Source organism: Chiloscyllium punctatum, chromosome 20, assembly GCF_047496795.1.
Source record: "Chiloscyllium punctatum isolate Juve2018m chromosome 20, sChiPun1.3, whole genome shotgun sequence".
NCBI classification, from domain to species: domain Eukaryota; kingdom Metazoa; phylum Chordata; class Chondrichthyes; order Orectolobiformes; family Hemiscylliidae; genus Chiloscyllium; species Chiloscyllium punctatum.
Window position 1 is genome coordinate 51,380,597 of NC_092758.1, and position 22,977 is coordinate 51,403,573.

At 42.4% G+C, this 22,977-nt stretch overlaps 1 protein-coding gene across 1 annotated transcript in view; it reads right to left on the minus strand.

The window, feature by feature from the left end:
• cdhr2 (cadherin related family member 2) overlaps positions 1-22,977 on the minus strand; it is a 132,627-nt gene that overhangs the window by 26,037 nt on the left and 83,613 nt on the right. Inside the window, exons 20-23 of the mRNA XM_072590895.1 lie at positions 17,162-17,233; positions 15,497-15,546; positions 11,044-11,201; positions 6,033-6,135 (exon numbers count right to left, since the gene is read on the minus strand). Coding sequence (XP_072446996.1) covers positions 6,033-6,135; positions 11,044-11,201; positions 15,497-15,546; positions 17,162-17,233 — 383 coding nt within the window. The remainder of the gene's footprint in view (positions 1-6,032; positions 6,136-11,043; positions 11,202-15,496; positions 15,547-17,161; positions 17,234-22,977) is intronic.

Below are 22,977 nucleotides of genomic sequence, written 5' to 3' on the forward strand. Positions count from 1 at the left end.
TGATCACTAAGCTGTAAGTGATAATCAAGCAATTCCATGCAGGTCACTATTGAAAGCCTGACAACTTGCTGTCAGCTTTAAGCTGGTTACAATACTTAGGTAAGTCATGGGGAGTGGAGAGAATGGAAGATGAGTCAGTACTCCTCCATACTGAACAACACTTGGAGGAAGACTGAGGATAGCAAGGATGCAAAATATATGGGGGATTTCAATGTCTACCACCAAGAGTAGCTAGGTAGCAACACTATTGATTAAGCTGGTCAGGTCCAAAAGGACATAGTTGCTATACTGGGTCTACATCAGGTGGTAAGAGAATCAACAAGAGGGAAAAAGCTCCTTGAACTCATCCTCACCAATCTGTCAGCTGCAGATGCATCTGTCCATGACAGTATCAGTATGACTGACCACTGCACAGTCCTTGTGGAAATGAAGTCTTACATTCACATTGATAATAACCTCCATCATGATGTGTGGCACTATCAATGTGCTAAATGGGACAGACTTTGAACACATTTAGCAACTCAAGACCAAGGCCGTAGCAGCCAAGAAAAACTGTGTGGATCATCAACAGCAGCTGAATTGAACTCCAGCACAATCTGCGACGTCTTGCCCCAGCAGACACCCCACTCAACCATTTCCATCAAGCCAGGGGATCAGCTCTGGTTCAATGCAGAGTGCAGGTGGGCATGGCAGGGACAGCACCATGCATACCTGCAAGTAAGGTACTAAACTGGTGAAACTACCAGATAGGACTATTTGTGTGTCAAACAACATAAGCAGCAAGTTGATAGATAGAGCTAAACAATTCCATAACTAACAGATCAGATCTGTAGTCCTGAGACATCCAGTTGTGAATGATGGTGGACAATGAAACAACTCATTGCAGGAGGAAGCTTCACAAATATCCCTATCATCAATGATGGAAGAGCTCAGCATTTCAGTGCAAAGGATAAGGCTGGCAGACTCACAGTAAAAAGACTGAAGAATTCGCAGCAATCTTTAGACAGAAGTGCTGAGTAGATGATCAATCTTAGCTTCCTCCAGTGGTCCCAGCATTAAAAATATCAGTCTTCAGCCAATCTGATTTACTCCACAGGACATTGAGAAATGACTGGAGGCATTGGATGCTATAAAGAAACCTAAAAACATTCCAGCAATAGTACTAAAGAACTTGCTGCACCCCTAGCCAAGCTGTTCCAACATAACTACAGCACTGGCATCTACTCGCTAATGTGGAAAATTACTTAGGTAAGTCCTGTTCACAAAAAGCAGGACAAATCCAACTTGGCCATTTACTGTCCCATCAGTCTACTTTTGATCATCAGTAAAGTGACAGAAGCATTAGTAACAACCAGCTGACTGATGCCCAGTTTGGGTTCGACCAAGGCCACTCAGCTCCTGATCTCATGGCAGCCTTGGTACAAATATGGACAAAAGAGTTGAATTCTATAGATGACATGTGAGTGACAGCCCTTGCATCAAGGGCATATTTGATTGAGTGTGGCTACAAGGAGACCTAACAAAAATCAGGTGGAAGGGGCAAACTCTCCACTAATAAGAGTCAGTCGTGTCACATCAGAAGATGCTTGTGGTTATTGAAGGTCAGTCATTAAAGCTCCAGGACATTCTGCAGGAGTTCCTCGCGGTAATGTCCTAGGTCGAACCATCTTCAACTGCTTCATTTACAAACTTCCCTCTGTCACAAGAATTGGGGGTGTTTGCACAATGTTTAGCACCATTCATGACTCCTCAGATACTGAAGCAGTCCATGTGCAAATGCAACAAGATCTGGATAGTATCCAGGTTTGAGCTGATAAGTGGCAGAACATTCACACCACAAACACCAGGCAATGGCATCTCCAATAAGAAACAATCTAATCATCACCTCTTGACATTCAATGGTTTTACCACCACTGAATCTCCCACTGTCAACATCAGGGGTTACTATTAACTAGAAATTCGACTGGACTCATCATATAAGTACAGTAGGCTACAAGAGCAGATCAGAGGCTAGGAATATTGCAGCAAGTAAACTCACTCCTGACTCCTCAAAGCCTGACCACCATCTACAAGGAACAAGTCAAGAATGTGATGGAATACTCCCCACTTGCCTGAATGAGTGCAGCTCAAACAGAAGTCTAGAAGCTTGATTGGCACCATATCCACAAGCATTCACTCCCTCCACAACTGATGCTCAGTAACAGCAACGTGTACTATCTCTAAGATGTATTGTGAAATTCATCAAAGATCCTTAGAAAGCACCTTCCAAACCCACAACAACATTTATCCAGAAGGACAAGGGCAGCAGATATAATAGTAACACCACCACCCTCAAATTCCTCTTAAAGCCACTCACCATCCTGACTTGGAAATATATTGCCGGTCATTCACAGCTGCCGGGTCAAAATCCTGGGATTCCCTCCCTAAGGGTATTGTGGGTCTACCTAAAGCACATGAACTTCAGTGGTTCAAGAAGGTAGCTCATCACAACTTTCTCAATGGCAACTTTAGATGGGCAATAAATGCTGGTCAGACAGCAATGATCAAATCCACGCGTGAATAAATTTAAAGAAAGAAAATTAAATGGGACTAGGTCAGCAACAGCTCACTGCTACTGTGGATACAGAGGAATATTTGGTCAGTGGCTTTTAGGACTACAAGTTGGACCACTGTACATCTGCAAAAGCTATAGGCAAATATTGAACAGTGCACACTCTACCTCGACTCAATAAATATAGCAAATTGTTCTCAAACCAAATGCAGGTCACTCATTTCAAAAGACTGCACTTATTTCATATGACTATCAGAGCTCCCTAAAAAAAGATAAATTTAGCAGTGCATCAAATTCAAGCAAAGATGGTGCAGGCCATTGATTTTCAAGTTTCTTTTCACTGCTATTCCACAACTGTGGACAAAGATTGTAACATGCTGAAGTTCTCCCCCAACGCTCTTTCAGATTTATTCGAGTGTGTGGTGTTGGAAAAGCACAGCAGGTCAGGCAGCATCCAAGTCTCAGGAGAATTGATGTGTTTGGAATAGCTCTTCATCAGGAATGAGGCTTGTGGGCCGGGGGCGGGGGGGGCTGAGAGATAAATGGGAGGGGGGGGTTGGGCTGGGGAGAAGAAACCTCCGAATGTGATAGGTAGATGAAGGTAAGTTTGAAAGTCATAGTCGGAGAGGAGGATGGAGCGGATAGGTGGGAAGGCAGATGGGCAGGTCAAGACAGCGGTGCCGAGTTGGAGGCTTGGGACTGGGATAAGTTGGGAGATGGGGAAATGAGGAAACTGGTGAAATCCATATTTGATCCTGTGTGGTTGCAGGGTCCCAAGGCAGAAACTGAGGCATTCTTCCACTAGGCATCGGGTGGTTAGGATTTGGTGATATCATAGAATCTCTGAAGTGTGGAAACAGGCCCTTCAGCCCAACAACTCCACGCCAACCCACCAACAGTATTCCACCCAAACCCATTCCCCATTACCCTACATTTACCCCTGACTGATGCACCAAACCTACACATCCCCAGGAACAATGGGACAATTTATAGCATGGCCAATCCACCATAACCTGCACATCCCTGGACACTATGGGACAATTTAGCATGGCCAATCCACCCTAATCCGCACATCTTTGGACTGTGGGAGGAAACCGGAGCACCTGGAGGAAACCCACGCAAACACAGTGAGAATGTGCAAACTGCACACAGACATCACCCAAGGCTGGAATCGAACCTGGGACCCTGGCTCTGGGAGGCAGCAGTAGTAACCGTGAGTCACCATGCCACCTCTAAACCTTTCCTGTTCATATCCAGATGCCTGTTAAATGTTTTAATTGTATCACCCTCTACCTCTTCCTCTGGCACACTACTACCTCACCCCAGCCAAGCAGAAATCCATTTGACTGAATGAAGTGAAGGCAAAGATTTGTTGGCAATGCTTCCATCAGGGATCCTGCAGCCTGCGTTGTGCTTCACTTCAATCCTGGGCTGATGCTGGCACAGGCGGGCCAGGAGGGTATGCAGCAGCTGGGGAGAAATCCTGAGGGAATGCAACCCCCCTACCATGGATTGTGACTCAGGGACTGAATCCACAGCGACGCCCCTGCAGTTGCAGAGCTAAGAGAGAAAGAGAGGGCCTTCAGGGACAGAGCACAGGGAGTGGGGGAGTGATGGGAATACTGATGGAGGAGGTCCAGGGCCTGCATGTTCCTTGGTGGAGTAGGAGGAGGAGTTGAAGTGTTCAGCCACGGGGCAGTGGGATTGGTTGGTGCAGGTGTCCCAGAGATGTTCTCTGAAATGATCTGCAAATTGGCGTCCTGTATCCCTGATGTAGAGGAGACCACATCGGGTGCAATGGATACAGTAGATGACGTGTGTGGAAGTACAGGTAAATTTCTGTCAGATGTGGAAGGATCCTTTGGGGCCTTGGACGGGGGTGAAGGGTGAGGTGTGGGTGCAGGTTTTGCACTTCTTGTGTGGCAGGGAAAGTACCGGGAGTGGGGCGTGGGCTTGTAGTGGGCGTGGATCTGACAAGGAAGGCGTGGAGGGAATAGTCTTTCTGAAATGCAGATAGAGGTCGGAGGGGGGAAATATCCCTGGTGGTGGGGTCTGTTTGCAGGTGGCGGAATTGGTGGAGGATGATGCGATATATCCGTTAGTTGATGGGGTGTAAGGTGAGGACCGGGTTGGGGGGGGGGAGGGGGGAGGGGTTCTGTCCTTGTTGCGAGTTGGGGTTGGGGTTCAAGGGCAGACATGTGTGAAGTGGAGGAGTTACACCGGAGGAAGCATTGACACCTGGGAGGGACTATTGCGGTCTTTGAAAAAGGAGGCCATCTGGGATGTTCTATGGTGGAATTGGTCCTCCTGGGAGCAGACAGGGACTTCCACCCTTGAACCCCACCATTCCAATCACAACAAGGACCTCCGCCCTTAAACCCCACTCCTCCAAATGTAGCAAGGACCTCCACCCTTGAACCCCACCCCTCCAATCACAACAAGGACCTTTGCACTTGAACCCCACCCCTCCTATTGCAGCAAGGACCTCCGCCCTTGAACACCACCCCTCCAATCGTAGCAAGGACCTCTGCCCTTGAGCCCCATCCCTTTAATTGCAACAAGGACCTTTGCACTTGACCCCACCCCTCCCATTGCAGCAAGGACTTCCAACCTTGAGCACCACCCCTCCAATCGTAGCACACACCACGGCCCTTGAACCCCACCCCTCCTATTGCAACAAGGACAGAACTGCCTTGTCCTTACCTTCCACCCCCACAACCTCTGGATGCATTGCATCATTCTCCACCAATTCTGCCACCTGCAAACAGACCCCACCACCAGGGTTATATTCCCTCCCCATCGTATCTGCATTTCGGAGAGACCATTCCCTCCATGACTCCCTTGTCAGATCCACATGCACCCCCACCACCACCCCCCCTCACATGTCATCTACTGTATCCATTGCACCTGATGTGGTCTCCTCTACATCACGGAGACAGGACGCCAACTTGCAAGTCATTTCAGAGAACATTTCTGGGACACCTGCACCAACCAACTCTACCGCCCTTGGCTGAACACTTCAACTACCCCCTCCCACTCAACCAAGGACATGCAGATCCTGCGCCTCCTCCATTGCCACTCCCTAACCACCCAACACCTGAAAGAAGAACGCCTCCATTCAGGCAACCTGCAATTCCTAAAGTATGGATCCCATTTAAATGACTCCTTGATATGTATCATTCCATTAACCACCCTGACCTCTTAAATCACATGTCAAAAATTACAACCAGTATAATAAAAGATACTTCAAAATTGCAAGGCAACAAGAGGCCTTTTTGACTGCTATGTTTGTTCATTTTGGCTGATCTATAGATCAAAAACCTTTTGCACTTTAGACAAAATGACAGCGGAATACCATTTGATTTTTATTATTTTTGTTTGGACCAAGTTGACATTCATGCTATGTTTGTGCAACAATGAGAGTAGGTATTAAAAGTTGAAAGAGATTCTATAACAACTGGATAATCTTAATAGTACTCACGTCTAGATCCCTGCTTGCATATAAAGTGGGATTGCCTCCATCTCTTGCTTCTACAGTTACCTTGTATTGTCCTCTCAATGTTTTGTCTAGTGATGATTTAATCCTATGAATCAAAGCACTATTTTAATATCATCAGGTAAGGTATGTTAAAATCATTCTTTAATGAGATATGTGTCATAATTTTATGCATTGCTGTGCATTCAGAGGATGTCAACAATTCAAACATCAGTGAATAAATGACATTCAAAAAACTGATTGATAAATTAAAATAAAAATGGAAATTATTTTAGAGATGTGACTGTAGACAGATTCCTGAAAGCAATACCAAAACAGAATTTCTGCATACTTCACTTTAACTAGATTATTTCCTGGTAGCATCACATTCAATGTCTGCTGCAAGAATATGGAAGGGTGGGGTAACAACAAGGAAAAAGAAATTTAATCCTGTCAAGTCAGGAGCGCAAAGTTGGGATCACTCCTGGCTCTGCAAACTGACTTAGGGAGAAAGTGATCCTGGCCAATTGGATTTTCATTCAGGAGTGAGTATTAACAGGAGTTACAGGCATTGGCCTAGAAAGAGTTGGAAGGCAGCCCCATAGGGGCTACTGGGTGAAAAGGCCATCTGTGACATGGCTAGCCTTGGCTGAGATACATAAAGACACACTAAAACAAAAACTGGCTCTCCAGCCCACACCCTGTTCTCTCCCAACCACTCTCCACATGCCCCATGCATGCCAATCTATGCACTTTACACAAGCACCCCCCATCCAACTTTTATGGCCACTCCAACCTTCCAATCCAACCCACTTCCATTACACTCCAGCTTTTTTCCTTTATGGCCTCCATATCATTGAACCAATATACACCATGAGTAGACCTCAGGACACATGATGAGGTCAAATAAGATAAAGTTCGAAGTGTCCATTGATGAATTCACTATTTGTAAAAGAATCACTGATTTATTTTAAAATATCACTACATTTCACCATCTAATCTCTTATAAAAATGAGTATTGGCATTCATAGGCCCACGTCAAAGACTTTGCAAGCACTTGGAATTCTCAGTCAAGCTGTGAACTGGCAGGTATCCTACTCTGATAATGGCAGATTGTGGAATCAAGACATGCAGATCAAAACACTTAATAACAACTTTCAGGTTTGAGACAGTTCAATAGCAAGCTTTTTTTATTGACATTGCAGGAAGTTTTTCAAAAGTTTAACTGGAAGGACAATTAAAAACCTTAAAGCTTGGCAGTTCCCTTGATAACTTTGTTGATAACTCGCTTGAGAATGGCCTTGAAAACTCCCTTGCCAATTTCAATCAGCTTGACTGTTCCAATGGATTTATTCATTGCTTATTGCACATTCATATATATCTTTAACAATTTCTAAGGACACCTGACCACTTCCAAACGGCCCCTTACCTTTCCTAAATATTTCCCTCTACCTCACCAAAAGAGTAGCTTAACTCTCCAAAAGGGCTGCGTTCATCTTAAAGGATTGGGATGGAAGCTATTTGCACTTTGGGTGTACTAGTTGTGACTACATAAATAACAGAAACTAGTTTATTGTATACTTGCAAACATAGGCACTCTACAGTACTATGTTGGTCTCTCTTCAAGTCTTTTGAATGCTGCCTTTTTATGTGATCTGTGATGTCATCACAATGTATGATGTTACTCAGACACTTCTAGGAAAAAGTGCTTCCTTAATCCTTTCAGAAACATATTTCAAAGCATCAAGTGTAGATCCCCAGGACAGGGGCACAACGATGGTGAGAATTATGCTTTAGTGAATTTCAAAGTGATGAGAACACAATAACGGATGATATCACAATAACCTAACAAATATTCTGTAAATATTTGGAGAACCTCAAAGGCATCTCCAGCCATCACCAGAATTTTGACAAAACAGTTTATTGGACTAAAAAAAGGCAAGCAAAATTAAGAGAGAGGAAATCTAAGCTGCAGACAACAGATTTTGCAGAACAATGTTTGATGGTTGCTGAAGGTGAAATAAGGTGTTTGCAAGAATGGTGTTACTCTATGCAACCTTACACTGCTTTTCTCATCTTTCAGTGCTACAGAATTCCTACAAGAAACTCAAGCCTATTCTGACTCAAGTCTATTCTGCATGATAGCGACAGATACCACCACATTAGAGAGTACAACTTTGCGCTGAGTTTTCTGTTGACTTACATTCTGAGAAGGAAGTTTCTTGCAGTGACTATTAGATATAAACTTGGACCTGGAAAATGTATGCTGGCATCTTAGGTTCAGCCAATTGGGTAACACTTACATTTGACTGTCCTGGCAAGCCTTATCTCATATGGCATAATGAAAAGAATGACAGACAGATCACAAATAGAATGTTTTCACAAAACATCTGACATAACAGTTGATTGGCCATTGATAAATATGGCCAGGCAGAGTCAATGATACCCATCATTTGCCAACCTGTCTTCAAGGCAACTACCACTCTGACAAATTTCAACCTTAAAGATGACTATCCTAATAAGTCAGAAGTCACACAACACCAGGTTATAGTACAACAGGTTTATTTGAAATCACAAGCTTTCGGAGCACAGTTTCTTTGTCAGTTGAAATGAGAGAGAAGAGCACAGAGACACAGAATTAATGGGCAGAGAGAGATCAAGGGCAGAGAGATTTTTTTTTTAAAAATCATACAACTGGTGGAGGTGGAATATCGAATAATAAGTCTCTGCAGGTGACCAAGGATGCTGGATGGTGTGAGTAAAGTGTCAACAGCTGGATAACAAACAAAGGGACGACCTATAATGTGATTAAATGAGGCAAAGAGATAATTTTTAAAAATTAAAAATAAGATGGTGCTGGAGACAAACTAAATGACTAGAATAACATGATAGGTTTAAGAGGCACATGCTGAGGGTCTAACCAAAGTAATAAATAATCCTAAGATATACAAATGAATTAAGGTAGAGAGATCATAACAATTTATCAACAATTTATATGCATACACATTACCAACATTTTCTTCCTTTGGACTCATGGCAAGGAGTCACTGAAATGACTACACAGCAACATCAACATCTTTCATCCCACCATCAGAATTTCCATTGACTACTCTTCAGAATCAGTTTCACTCTGAGACACATGCATCTCCATCAAAGACAGACACCTCAGTAACTCTCTCTAACGCAAGCCCACGAATATCCTAATGATGCTGTCCTTTTCTAGCTTCCACTTAAACATATTAAAGAAACTATCCATTAAGGACAAGCTCTGCACATACACAGCATCTGCTCAAATGAGGAAGAAAGCGAGGGACACCGGATGCCCTCAGATGAATGGCATATAATGCTCAACTTATCAATCGCCAGTTCCAACATGCCACAGCAAAAAACCGCAAAGGCCTCCTCAGAAGACCGATAGAGGATAAGACCAATAGAGTACTCTTCATTGTCCGGTACTTCCTTGGAACGGAGAGACTATGCCATGTTCTTCACAGCCTTCAACATGTCTTTGATGACAACAAGCATCTTGCCAAGATCATCCCTACCCCTCCCACTTCTAGCCTTCAAACAACTGCCAAAACCTTAAATAGACCATTGTTCACAGCAAACTACCTAGCATTCAGGTGAACATTGACTACAACACCACACAACCCAACCACAGCAATCTCTGCAGGACATGTCAGATCATCGACATGGATACTACCATCACACGTGGGAACACCACCTACCATGTACATGGCAGGTGATCATGTGACTCAGACAATGTTGTTTACCTCATTCGCTACAAGCAAAGATACCCTGATTCATGGTATATTGGCAAAACCACACAGGCGCTATGACAGCAGACACTGTGCAACAATTGCCAGACAGGAATGTTCCTTTCCAGTTGGACAATCAGCTTCCTATTTTTGGGTAAGCGTCCTCCAAGGTGGACCTCAAGACACACAACAATGCAGAATCACCGAGCAGAAACTGATAGCTAAATTGAATACTCAGGAAGACCACCTCAACCGTGACCTTGGGTTCATGTCGCACTAGATGTGACCCCACCACACTGTTCTGTATCTGTGAAATTTTCCTTACTGTTCTGTTTTGACAGCCTCACCTTAATAACTTGTTATGATCTCTCTACCTTAATTAGTTTGTATGTTTTGGATTATGTATTACTTTGGTTAGACCCTTGGTATGTGACTCTTAAATCTATCATGTTATCCCAGTCATTTAGTTTGTCTCCAGCACTACTTTATTTTTAACTTTTTATAATCTCTCTGCCTCACTTAATCGGATTATAGGTCATCCCTTCACTTGTTATTCAGTTGTTGACACTTCACTCACACCATTAACCACTCTTGGTTATCTGCAGAGACTTATTATTGAACACTCCACTCACACCAGTTGTATGATTTTTTGACCTCTTTGCCTTTGATCTCTACCCATAAATTCTGTGTCTTCTTTCTCACTTTTCCTGATGAAGGGGCTGCGCTCTGAAAAGCTTGTGATTTCAAATAAACATGTTGGACTATAACTGGTGTCGTGTGATGTCTGACTTTGTCCATCCCAGTCCAAAAGCAGCATCTCCACATCATGGCTACTCTTATAAGCTTGACCATTCCAATACCAAGGATTCTTGCCATCACCTTACAATACTGAATTTACAAGTTGTGTTTGTCCACAATTGTGAGCACTCACCCGAATAAGGACTGAAAGGAAGTATTTACCTATCTGAAATTACCATTATCAGTTGCCAACCAGCAGAAACATATTAGAGTAGAAACCAGACAGAAGTCCAACAAGACACCTCACAACTTCCCTTCCTGGCTGCTGGTTGTGTTAGTTCAGGGACAGAACAAACAAGTGTAGAAAATTGTGTGTTGATTTTTAGTCATAGAAGAGTGACCTAGCTGTGCCATCAACAATTTCCTTTACTGTCATTTCAGGTGTACTGCTGAGGTTTTGTAATCTGCATTGTTGTCTTTAGATCACTCATGATTTGAAATAATACATAAATTGACATTACTTGATAGTTGCTGTGTATTCACCATCGATAAGGATAGATCTTGAAGCTTCAAATATATCTGGCGATAAATTGTTTGATTGTCCATCCAAAAAGATGAATAAAACTTTGACAACAAAAAACTCAATTGCTGCATTTTTTCCAGTGTCATTGTCGCTTGCCTGTAAAGAAAGGCTTTGCATTAATTAATCTTATTTATCAATTGTTGTTTACATACATTTAGTTTTAATAGTGACTTCAGTAGCCAGAATAATAAGGCATAGCGTTTATATGGTACACTGCCGGAATCCAGCTTCAAATCTCCACACCAGTTACTTGAAGGACACTTGATAAGAATTCAAGCAGCCAAAGAATATCTTCCTGCTGCAATGATTAAAAATCAACAGGAAAAGTGCTAGACTTCATATATTATTTGCTACAATGGTTCCAACAATTAGTTATGTGAATAGGTTGGAGAAAATAGGGCTGTTCTCTTTCAGTTCAAGGAAGGTTCAGAGAAGATTTACTGTAGGTGATTAAAATCCTAAAGAGCCACTTCAAGACACCACTGTGTTTACTGACCAACATCTCTGTCTCGGGCTTGCTGCACTGCTCCTGCTAAGCACAATGCATGCAAAAAGAATAGTCTCACTTTCCAATTCAGAACCCTGCAACCTTCAGGACTCATTATCAAGTTCAACTATTTTAAGGCTTCAGCACTTTCTCCCATGTCCGTACCCAAACCCCACACATCAGACCTACCACAAGCAACCCATTGTCAGCCACTAATGTCCCCATACCAGCAATTGATTCACTCAGGCTGACCTTTACCCTTCCTTTGTCCGCTCAACCATTTTTCTCTGTTTCTGGGTTCTATGTACACTTATTGTTTGCACCTCCCCCCCCCACCCCATCTTCAGCATATAGACAAACGTTTTCCTAGCTACAATCAGTTCTGAAAAAGGGTCACTGGGCCCAAAACATTAAGTCTGTTTTCTCTCCTTAGAGACTGCCAGACCTCCTGACCTTTCCTAGCAATTTCTGTTTCTGTTTTTAAAATCATAAAGGGTTTTGATTGAACAAATAAAGAGAAACCGGTTTGCAAAGTTTGATGGGTCATTGACCAGAGGGCACAAACCTAGGGTCATTAGCAATAGAACCAGGTGTGACATGAAGAAAAATGTCATTTGTCATTCAAATGAGATGCCCCGGATCATAGAATTGTTGCTGAACATTCAATAGTACCTTCAAAAGGAAATTACATTAACGCCTGAAGAGTGAAATGAATGTAAATGCCATGCATACTTCTAAAAACTCTCTCCCTCTCAAAACTGCCTCTGAGATTTGCATCCCTTCAAACAATTTGCCTTCCCGGATTATGAGTACTTTGAAGACTAAGAGAAGTCAACATTTGAGATTTATATTCTTTGTAAACATGAAAAAAATTTTGCAGGTGAAAATAGCTTATGTCCGTGGTGCAAAGTGGACTGGTGACAACTTTAACACCTTGTTTTTTACTGTGCTGGTATTTATTTTAAATTTGACTTCAAAAATATTACAATTTTTTTAATCTCTCAAACCAAGTAATTTTGACGGGGCCAAGAAACCAGTCTCCAAAATGATCATCCTGTGAAATTCAGTGGAAAGCAAATCATGTTCTATGAAATTTCAACTTCCGATTCATTATTTAACACTGCTGGTATAGACTGCCTTTATCTTTGTCTCGTGATCTGTTTGTATTTGGTAGTTGTGGTTGTTATCAGAATCTAGAGAGTCATTTTGAGCTGTTTTATGACATTATAGTTTTACAAAAGCCAGGGATATTGAACTCCAAGTTCGAAAATTCTTCAAAAGCATATTTATATTTGTGTTGATGAGCTGGTCATTTTCAAATTATTGTTATGTCAATAATAAGTTACAATTTACAAACAGCCTTAATGTATCTCATAATTGAAAAAGTATTTTAATCACATATTAAAAATGAGTTTGTGTTCCTAAATGAATATTTTGCATCAGTATTTACTGTGGAAAAGGATATGGAAGATATAGACTGATGGTGACATCTTGCAAAATGTCCAGATTACAGAGGAGGAAGTGCTGGATGCCTTGAAACGGTTAAAGGTGGATAAATCCCCAGGATCTGATCAGGTGTACCTGAGAACTCTGTGGGAAGCCAGAGAAGTGATTGCTGGGCCTCTTGCAGAGATATTTGTATCATCGATAGTTACAGGTGAGGTGCCGGAAGACTGGAGGTTGGCAAACGTGGTGCCACTGTTTAAGAAGGGCCGTAAAGACAAGCCAGGGAACTATAGACCGGTGAACCTGACCTCAGTGGTGGGCAAATTGTTGGAGGGAATCCTGAGGGACAGGATGCACATCTATTTGGAAAGGCAAGGACTGATTCGGGATAGTCAACATGGGGAAATCATGTCTCACAAACTTGATTGAGTTTTTTGAAGAAGTAACAAAGAAGATTGATGAGGGCAGAGCAGTAGATGTGATCTATATGGACTTTAGTCAGGTGTTCGACAAGGTTCCCCATGGGAGACTGATTAGCAAGGTTAGATCTCATGGAATACAGGGAGAACTAGCCACTTGGATACAGAACTGGCTCAAAGGTAGAAGACAGAGGGTGGTGGAGGGTTGTTTTTCAACTGGAGACCTGTGACTAGTGGAATGCCACAAGGATCGGTGCTGGGCCCTACTACTTTTTGTCATTTACATAAATGATTTGGATGCGAGCATAAGAGGTACAGTTAGTAAGTTTCCAGATGACACCAAAATTGGAGGTGTAGTGGACAGCGAAAAGGGTTACCTCAGATTGCAACAGGATCTGGACCAGATGAGCCAATGGGCTGAGAAGTGGCAGATAGAGTTTAATTCAGATAAATGCGAGGTGCGGCATTTTGGGAAAGCAAATCTTAGCAGGACTTATACACTTAATGGTAAGGTCCTAGGGAATGTTGCTGAACAAAGAGACCTTGGAGTGCAAGTTCATAGCTCGTTGAAAGGGGAGTCACAGGTAGATAGGATAGTGAAGAAGGCGTTTGGTATGCTTTTCTTTATTGGTCAGAGTATTGAGTACAGGAGTTGAGAGGTCATGTTGCAGCTGTACAGGACATTGGTAAGGCCACTGTTGGAACATTATGTGCAATTCTCATCTCCTTCCTATTGGAAAGATGTTGTGAAACTCGAAAGGGTTTAGAAAAGATTTACAAGGATGTTGCCAGGGTTGGAGGATCTGAGCTACAGGGAGAGGCTGAACAGGGTGGGGCTGTTTTCCCTGGAGTGTTGGAGGCTGAGGGGTGACCTTATAAAGGTTTACAAAATTATGAGGGGCATGGATAGGATAAAGAGACAAAGTCTTCTCCCTGGAGTCGGTGAGTCCAGAACTAGAGGGCATAGGTTTAGGGTGAGAGGGGAAAGACATAAAAGAGACCTAGGGGGAAACTTTTTCACGCAGAGGGTGGTACGTGTATGGAATGAGCTGCCAGAGGATGTGGTGGAGGCTGGTACAATTGCAACATTTAAGGGGCATTTGGATGGGTATATGAATTGGAAGGGTTTGGAGGGATATGGGCCGGGTGCTGGTAGGTGGGACTAGATTGGGTTGGGATATCTGGTCGGCATGGAAAGGTTGGATTGAAGGGTCTGTTTCCATGCTGTACATCTCTATGACTCTATCTATGACTCTAAGTATAATTAAAGAAAAATCATGATTTAAAAATATATATTCGCCCTCGTTCAGTTCATGCATTTTTTGTTCATACTGCTCACAAGACAAAGCTTTTCACTGTGCTTCGGTACACGTGACAATAAATTCAACTCAATTCAAGTTATCAATCTACAAAAGTAAAATACTGCAGATGTTGGAAGTCTGAACTAAAGCAGTTCTGACAAAAGCTAATGGACCTGAAATTTTAACACTGCTTCCCTCTCCGCACATGGTGCCAGTATTTCCAACATTTTCTGTCTACAAAGGTGACTGATATCTGGAACATATCAGGTCTCCAGTATGAAAAGTACTCTCTTTGAAACAGGCCATATGCCAAGTGCTTTCTTTCTAGCATAGACTTCATTATAAAGTGTTATTTCCTATGTTTAACAGAAAACAGCTTTCTGCTGCATTATATTAATTCAATAAAAATGGGCACAGTTCCTTCTGATTGGAGTGATCACAAAATCAGAAATAACTTATGTGGCTATTTTGCCTTTCAATTTAACAAATTCAGGCTCACTGGTGCAGGCTTGATAGGTTAATTCTAGTGTATGGTTACGGCTTATACAGGTTTGGTTTAAGTAGGAATTAAATGAAAAGAAGAGGTGAACACTATGAGCACTTAAGAAAGTCATAAATCTGCATAATTCTTGCAGTTTGCTTCTAATGCAAGTGGAGTCCTAGTTCAAGACTGACATTGATGTTTATTACGACTCAGTACAGATAAAAAATATTGCACTTATATTAATTTTGATGTACCTTAACTGTTGCGACTTCAGCAGAAATTGGTGCTAATTCTGGCACGATAACTGAAATGCAAGATTAATCAATTAGTTATTATGCCTCAAAACAGAGCTTTGTCTAACTTTAAATGAAACCACCTATTTTTAGTGACAAAAGACATCACTATCATCACTTTTGGCATCTGTGAGTGATCAACAGGCAAGTTCGCAGGTCATCTGCCTGTTTCTGCATCAAAGTGACTGCTACACATTTAAGGTCTTCACTGTCATTAAACTTGGTAGGCCCATTACTGCGTGGCAAACTGATGTCCCAATGCAACCCACCGATTAAGGCCTGAAAAATCAGGCTGGGCATAATTGTAGTTTGGAATGGGGATGGCTTTGAAAGTGGCAACAATAGAGATGAATTCTTTGCAACATGAAAGATCATATCTGTTGCTCTGACACCCACCACTTGAAGTAGGTCAGCATAATGGACACTTGGAGGTAGCCCCTTTTCAAAATGGAACCAACCACATGTTTGTGCATTAATAGAGCAGTAATACTACCATTCTCCTTCTGACACTGAAACTGCCAACCAAACCGAGTGATAATTAGTTCCACTTTGTGCAACCTGGCCTCATGGCAGAAATATGACCATTAAGGCTGTTGGAGATTTGTGAAAACTACTATGTATTAATGTCTTCAAGGCAACAAAGCATGGGAATAAGCACTCCTTCACCAGTAATGTCCACATCTCAACAACAAAAGTAACTGAAATGTAATAATAAATATGTGAACATTTCTGCAGCTGCAACATTGCAAAGAAAGAAGGTAATTTACTCCTGGGGACTACCAAGAACTGACTATAACAGATTGCCTGCCTGTTACAGATGGTGCACAATTTCCATTTGATTTATTTCAGTGACAAGGAAATTTGGAGAGAGTGGATAGTAGGTACCACCACCTTTTCACCAAATGAAAATTACTCCCAAACTTTACCTGTTACACATTAAATAAATGACACAGCAGACAGGTCCGAATTAACATTATTGGATATTCAATAAGGAGAAGATCCTGTATATTATGTTTGTGTCATTATTACTCATGCAGCAGTAACATATGGTTGTAATTAACACCTTTTGTAGACTTCAGTAGATTTATGGGAAGTGCTGTAAATCTCTGCAGAAATTAACATTCTTTTAAATCAGTCAGTCTGCCTTTAAGCAGCTTGAGCAATCTGCAGCTAGTTAACATTCCCAGCAAGAAGCAAGAGACAGTTGCTTCAATAGTAACTTCAGCAAAAGTAGTGAAACTGTCAGTCTAGTGAAGTTGGGGGGCATTATTGACAGCACCAGTTTTGATGAGAACATCTTAAAATGTTTACAGTGTCAGTAAAATGAATTGGTTAACAACTTTCTTATAAAGGTAAAAAGTGAGGACTGCAGATGCTGGAGATTAGGGTCAAGATTAGAGTGATGCTGGAAATGCACACCAGGTCAGGCAGCATCCGAGGAGCAGGAAAATCGACGTTTCAGGCAGGAGATTCCTGATGAAGGGCTTTTGCCTGAAATGTCGATTTTCCTGTTCCTTGGATTTCCAGCACCACTCTAATCTCAATTTTCTTATAAAGCAAAGCATAGTTTGAGATAAGTCTATTGATTGGCTTTTAGTAATGCAATTTCAAAATAAGATGACCCACCAGATACTCTTTCCAAGGCAAGAAACACAGGTCTGTTGTCATTGGCATCCACAATGTGAATTGTAAGTTTGCCTGTAGATATTTAAAATGCCAATGATTAAAAGCTTTATTTGAGAACTCCATTTAATGTATTAAACTAACTCACTGAAGATAAGTGCAATTTTTTTGCAGACACAATACATGTGACAGGATACAGGTTAAAGATCATAAAATCCCTAAACAACGAAACTCAGCCAGGCTTAAATTTAATGGTAGCAAGAGTTTTATAGAGATTGGTCACCTAATTTATCCAACAAGAGTTGACAAATGACAAGTGCAAAAGAGAAATTCTAACCAAAGAGATCCTCAATGAATAATTTAACAAAAGCTGGCAGTAACATAAGTAACAATAACATTTACATGGTGTCGTTTAAAAACAAAAAGTGGGAGATCCAAGATGGCGGCGATCCAGTAGGTCTGCCCTGCTGGGCTCTGCCCAAAAACCCAGACAAAGTGGTACATTCACCCTCCCATTGTGGTGCAAATAGCTCGTTTTAGACCACTAGAACTGCTATTTATTTGTTTCAATGCTTTTTTCAAAAGAAACAAAAATGACTAAGGGAAAAGTACCGCGAGGATCGCAACAAGCAGGGCACTTCCTTGCAGTACCAGACAAACCCACGGCTGTGGCATCGGCCTCTGCGAATGCTCCTGGGGATTTACCCACGGAGCAGAGCCTGGTCTTGGAGCTTGCAACTCCAACACAATAGAGACAAACAAGTAATGCTGGAAAACTGCAGAGCACTGAGGAAGGATCCACAGGCTCTGATATATAAAGGATCAAGAATTATGTTCTTCCAAGACTTTTCTGCAGCCATGATCTGTAAGAGGAAGGCCTTTGATGAAGCAAAAAGGGACTTGAATATTCAGTACTCTAAGATATCCGGCAATATTACATTTCAGCCATGGAGATCCATGTTTAATTTTGACTCAGCGGAAAAGGCAAAGGGCTTCCTGGACACCTTAAAATAGATTGGATGGCTCAAATAATATGCACAATTGTGTTCGCTTTGTTTTTTTCTGTAGTTTGCCCGCTTTGTCTTGTTTGTCTATTTAATGTGTGGGGGTCTCCCTTTTTTTCTCTCTCTCTTGCTCTCTCCTCTCCCTTCTTTCTCCACACCCTCACCCTACAACCCCGTTATCCTTTGTTTTTCTATCATTCACTTTTCATTTGTCTTTTTTAGCACAGGAAAGGAGGGGGGGTGTAGGGAAGAGAAGGTTTTTTTTTACCAGGACTACCTACGGTCAAAGTATGGACGGGGTGGCTTGAATGCGCACTTTTAATATTCTTGTTGTAAAACGCATCTAACTGTTTTGTACTTTGTTTTGTTTGGGCTTGAGTCGTGATATAGTTGTTAGAAGTTTTGATTTGGTACTTTTTGTAGATGCATTTTCAAGTTTATACAAACTGTTTACTTTTTTCACTCGGGTGGGGGATCACGCTATAAATGAGGTTCTTCCTCCCGGGGGTCATGGGCTGCTTCGACTGGCTATGGCTAACCATTTGTTTAAATGGTGCACCTGGAACATTAATGGGTGTCATTCACCAATTAAGAGAAAAAGATACTTTCAAGCTTTAGAAAGGAAAGGGTCGATGTAGCCTTGCTGCAAGAAACACATCTAACCAATAAGCACTACTTAAAGTTACAGCAGGGAGGGTTCAGTCGGCTGTTTTTCTTATCCTTTAAACCAAAAAGTAGAGGAGTAGCTATACTTATTCAGAGAATCTTCCATTTCAGTTGTTAGACCAAATTCAGGATGAATGTGGATGGTTTCTAATCTTTAAAGCTTTAATATATAGAGAGGAATATGGGGTCTTGAATGTATATTGCACACCCTCGCCCCCCCCCTCACCCCTGCTACACCCTCTCAAAGTTTTAATGGACGTACTCTCCAGGTTGATGGGACGCATCATATAATTATAGGGGGAGAATTTAATTGACTTATGGACCCTGAGATGGACAGGATGCCTCGGGGTCTCGCAGGTATATCCATGAAATCCAGGCAGCTGGTGGACCTGAACAGGGAGCTAGGGTTAGTGGATGTGTGGAGATGCCTTCACCCTGAGGATAGGGACTTCATCTTTTTTCCTAACCCACATAAGCACTACAGTAGGACTGACATCGTCTTTTTGAATTCGGTGCTGTCCTGCAGAATTGGGAACATAGCCAGTTCTGATCATGCAGCAGTGTACATGGAGGCTAAAGCCAGTAGCAATGGGACAGGCTCGTAACACTGGCACACGGATCCTTTCCTCCTGAAGGATAGCAAGCTCATTGAGTATTTTTCACAGGAATTTAAAATTTTTTGCGACATTAATTCAGATACAGCCAATAATCCGTCGGTGCTCTGGGAGAGCAGCAGCAGGGAGACAGCAGCAGCGTATGCTCAAGGCTCGCTGAAGGCAGCCAAGACAACATATTTTAACAGACCATCCGTGACGAGGTTGTAGCGGATGACAGCCCTCTGGGCTGCTCTGAATGCTGCACTCATCCAGACAGCAAAGAGGGAGATTTCCTTTGTGAAACAGAGGTTATTCAAGTATGATGACAAATTGGGTAGGTATTTGGCATACTTGGTCAGAAAGGAGAATGTCCCCCAATCTATAACATCCATTAGAGTGTGCTGGGAATATCACCTGCGATTCCAAAAAGATTAATGCAGTATTCAGGAAGTTCTCCTCTGGGTTGTACTGGTCGGAGGGCTGTGAGGACAGATTGGTGAAGATGGAATCCTTTTTTAAAGCTTTGGACCACCCAGGTGTAACTTCAGAGCAGGCAACTCTTTTGAATGTCCCTCTGACTATCCAAGAGATACAAGAGGCGGACAGGCAGCTCCAGAGTGGTAAAGCGCACGGCCGAGATGGATTTCAGAGTTAGTTTTATAAGGAGTTCGCAGATATGCTGTTCTGGCCAACGTTGGATATGAACAATTATTTGTACAGTCAGGACTGCCTCCCATTCTCTCTCAGAGAAGCAAATATTTCTCTTATTCTCAAGAGAGGGAAAGTCCCAGAGGATTACCCATCACTCAGGCCCATATCGTTACTAAACATGGACTTTAAAATTTTGTTGAAAATGCTGGTGTTGAGAAGGTCTTGCCTTGCATTGTAAAAGAGGACCAAGCAGGTTTTATGAGGGGTCGCAGGTCCTCTAATAATATTAAGAGAGTGCTAAATATAGTTCAGGTTTGCCAGCAAGGTCAATTCCGGGCTTGGTAGTCTCTCTGGATGCAGAGAAAGCTTTAGACCAGGTGGAGTGGCTTTACCTCTTTTCTGTCCCAGAATGGTTTGGCCTTGGAGGGGTATTTGCCAGGTGGGTGGCAGTGTTATATAGTGACCCTAAAGCAGTGGTTCTCACTATTGGCATGATGTCTGACAATATTAGTATTGGCAGAGGCGGCCAACAAGTGTGCCCCCCTCACCATTACTATTTACATCAGGGATTGAGCCATTGGCAGAGGCCATCCGGAAGGACCTCAACATAACTGCCCTGGATATAGGATCGGGGGGCATAAGATCACCCTTTACACAAATGATGTTCTTCTCTTTGTAACTAACATGACGATATCTGTGCCCCGTTTAATACAAGTGATTAATTTATTTGGGTCTTTCTCAGGGTATAAAATCAATTTTATGAAGTCTAGAGAAGTGATTGCTGGGCCTCTTGCTGAGATATTTGTATCATCAATAGTCACAGATGAGGTGCCGGAAGACTGGAGGTTGGCAAACGTGGTGCCACTGTTTAAGAAGGGCGGTAAAGACAAGCCAGGGAACTATAGACCGGTGATCCTGACCTCGGTGGTGGGCAAGTTGTTGGAGGGAATCCTGAGGGACAGGATGTACATCTATTTGGAAAGGCAAAGACTGATTCGGGATCGTCAACATGGGTTTGTGCATGGGAAATCATGTCTCACAAACTTGATTGAGTTTTTTGAAGAAGTAACAAAGAAGATTGATGAGGGCAGAGTGGTAGATGTGATCTATATGGACTTCAGTAAGGAGTTCGACAAGGTTCCCCATGGGAGACTGATTAGCAAGGTTAGATCTCATGGAATACAAGAAGAACTAGCCATTTGGATACAGAACTGGCTCAAAGGTAGAAGATAGAGGGTGGTGGTGGAGGGTTGTTTTTCAGACTGGAGGCCTGTGACCAGTGGAGTGCCACAAGGATCGGTGCTGGGCCCTCTACTTTTTGTTATTTACATAAATGATTTGGATGCGAGCATAAGAGGTACAGTTAGTAAGTTTGCAGATGACACCAAAATTGGAGGTGTAGTGGACAGTGAAGAGGGGTACCTCAGATTACAACAGGATCTGGACCAGATGGGCCAATGGGCTGAGAAGTGGCAGATGGAGTTTAATTCAGATAAATATGAGGTGCTGCATTTTGGGAAAGCAAATCTTAGCAGGACTTATACACTTAATGTTAAGGTCCTAGGGAGTGTTCCTGAACAAAGAGACCTTGGAGTGCAGGTTCATAGCTTGTTGAAAGTGGAGTCGCAGGTAGATAGGATAGTGAAGAAGGCGTTTGGTATGCTTTCTTTTATTGGTCAGAGTATTGAGTACAGGAGTTGGGAGGTCATGTTGCGGCTATACAGAACATTGGTTAGGCCACTGATGGAATATTGTGTACAATTCTGGTCTCCTTCCTATTGGAAAGATGTTGTGAAACTTGAAAGGGTTCAGAAAAGATTTACAAGGATGTTGCCAGGGTTGGAGGATCTGAGCTACAGGGAGAGGCTCAACAGGCTGGGGCTGTTTTCCCTGGAGCGTCGGAGGCTGAGGGGTGACATTTATAGAGGGTTACCAAATTATGAGGGGCATGGATAGGATAAATAGACAATGTCTTTTCCCTGGGGTCAGAGAGTCTAGAACTAGAGGGCATAGGTTTAGGGTGAGAGGAGAAAGATATAAAAGAGACCTAAGGGGCAACGTTTTCATGTAGAGGGTGGTATGTGTATGGAATGAGCTGCCAGAGGATGTGGTGGAGGCTGGTATAATTGCAACATTTAAGAGGCATTTGGATGGGTATATGAATAGGAAGGCTATGAAGGGATATGGGCCTGATGCTGGCAGGTGGGACTAGATTGGGTTGGGATATCTGGTCGGCATGGACAGGTTGGACCGAAGGGTCTGTTTCCATGCTGTATATCTCTATGACTATGACTCTCCTGTGGCCTGGGAGGAATTCAAAATTACTGCCAATGCCCCAGCTAATTCCTCTTAAGCAACACACAACAGCTTGGGACACATTTCATCAAGTTGTGGAGATTTATCAACTTTTAAGCTTGCCAGAACACTCAGATCCTCCTCTCCAACTATGCTAACATCTTTAAGTGAATCACAGCCTTTCTCCCTGATTTCTATACCTACATCGTCCCTCTCACAAGTGAAGACTGACAAAAAACTTCAATTTAGAATCTTATTTATAACCTCTGACTCCAAGTACAGATTACAACTATGGTCCCTTACAGACCCTACTCTTTCCCTAGGTATTCTCTAATTCTGATTCTAATTGTAAAATAACGTTGGATTTTCCAATATTTTCCCTGTCATTATTCTTCCATGCCCCCCTTTTGGTTTTTCGGATTTCTTTGTTTAGTTTGCCCTTGCACATTCTGCACTTCTGTAGGGGTTCTGTTGTTTTGAACCCTCATTATCTGCCTCCCTTTTCTTTTCTATCCAAACCTTGATATCCAGGGTTCACAAGATTTGTTGGTCCTATCCTTTGTTTTTACATTGGTCTCGTATCACCTTATTTTCTTCTCGAATACTT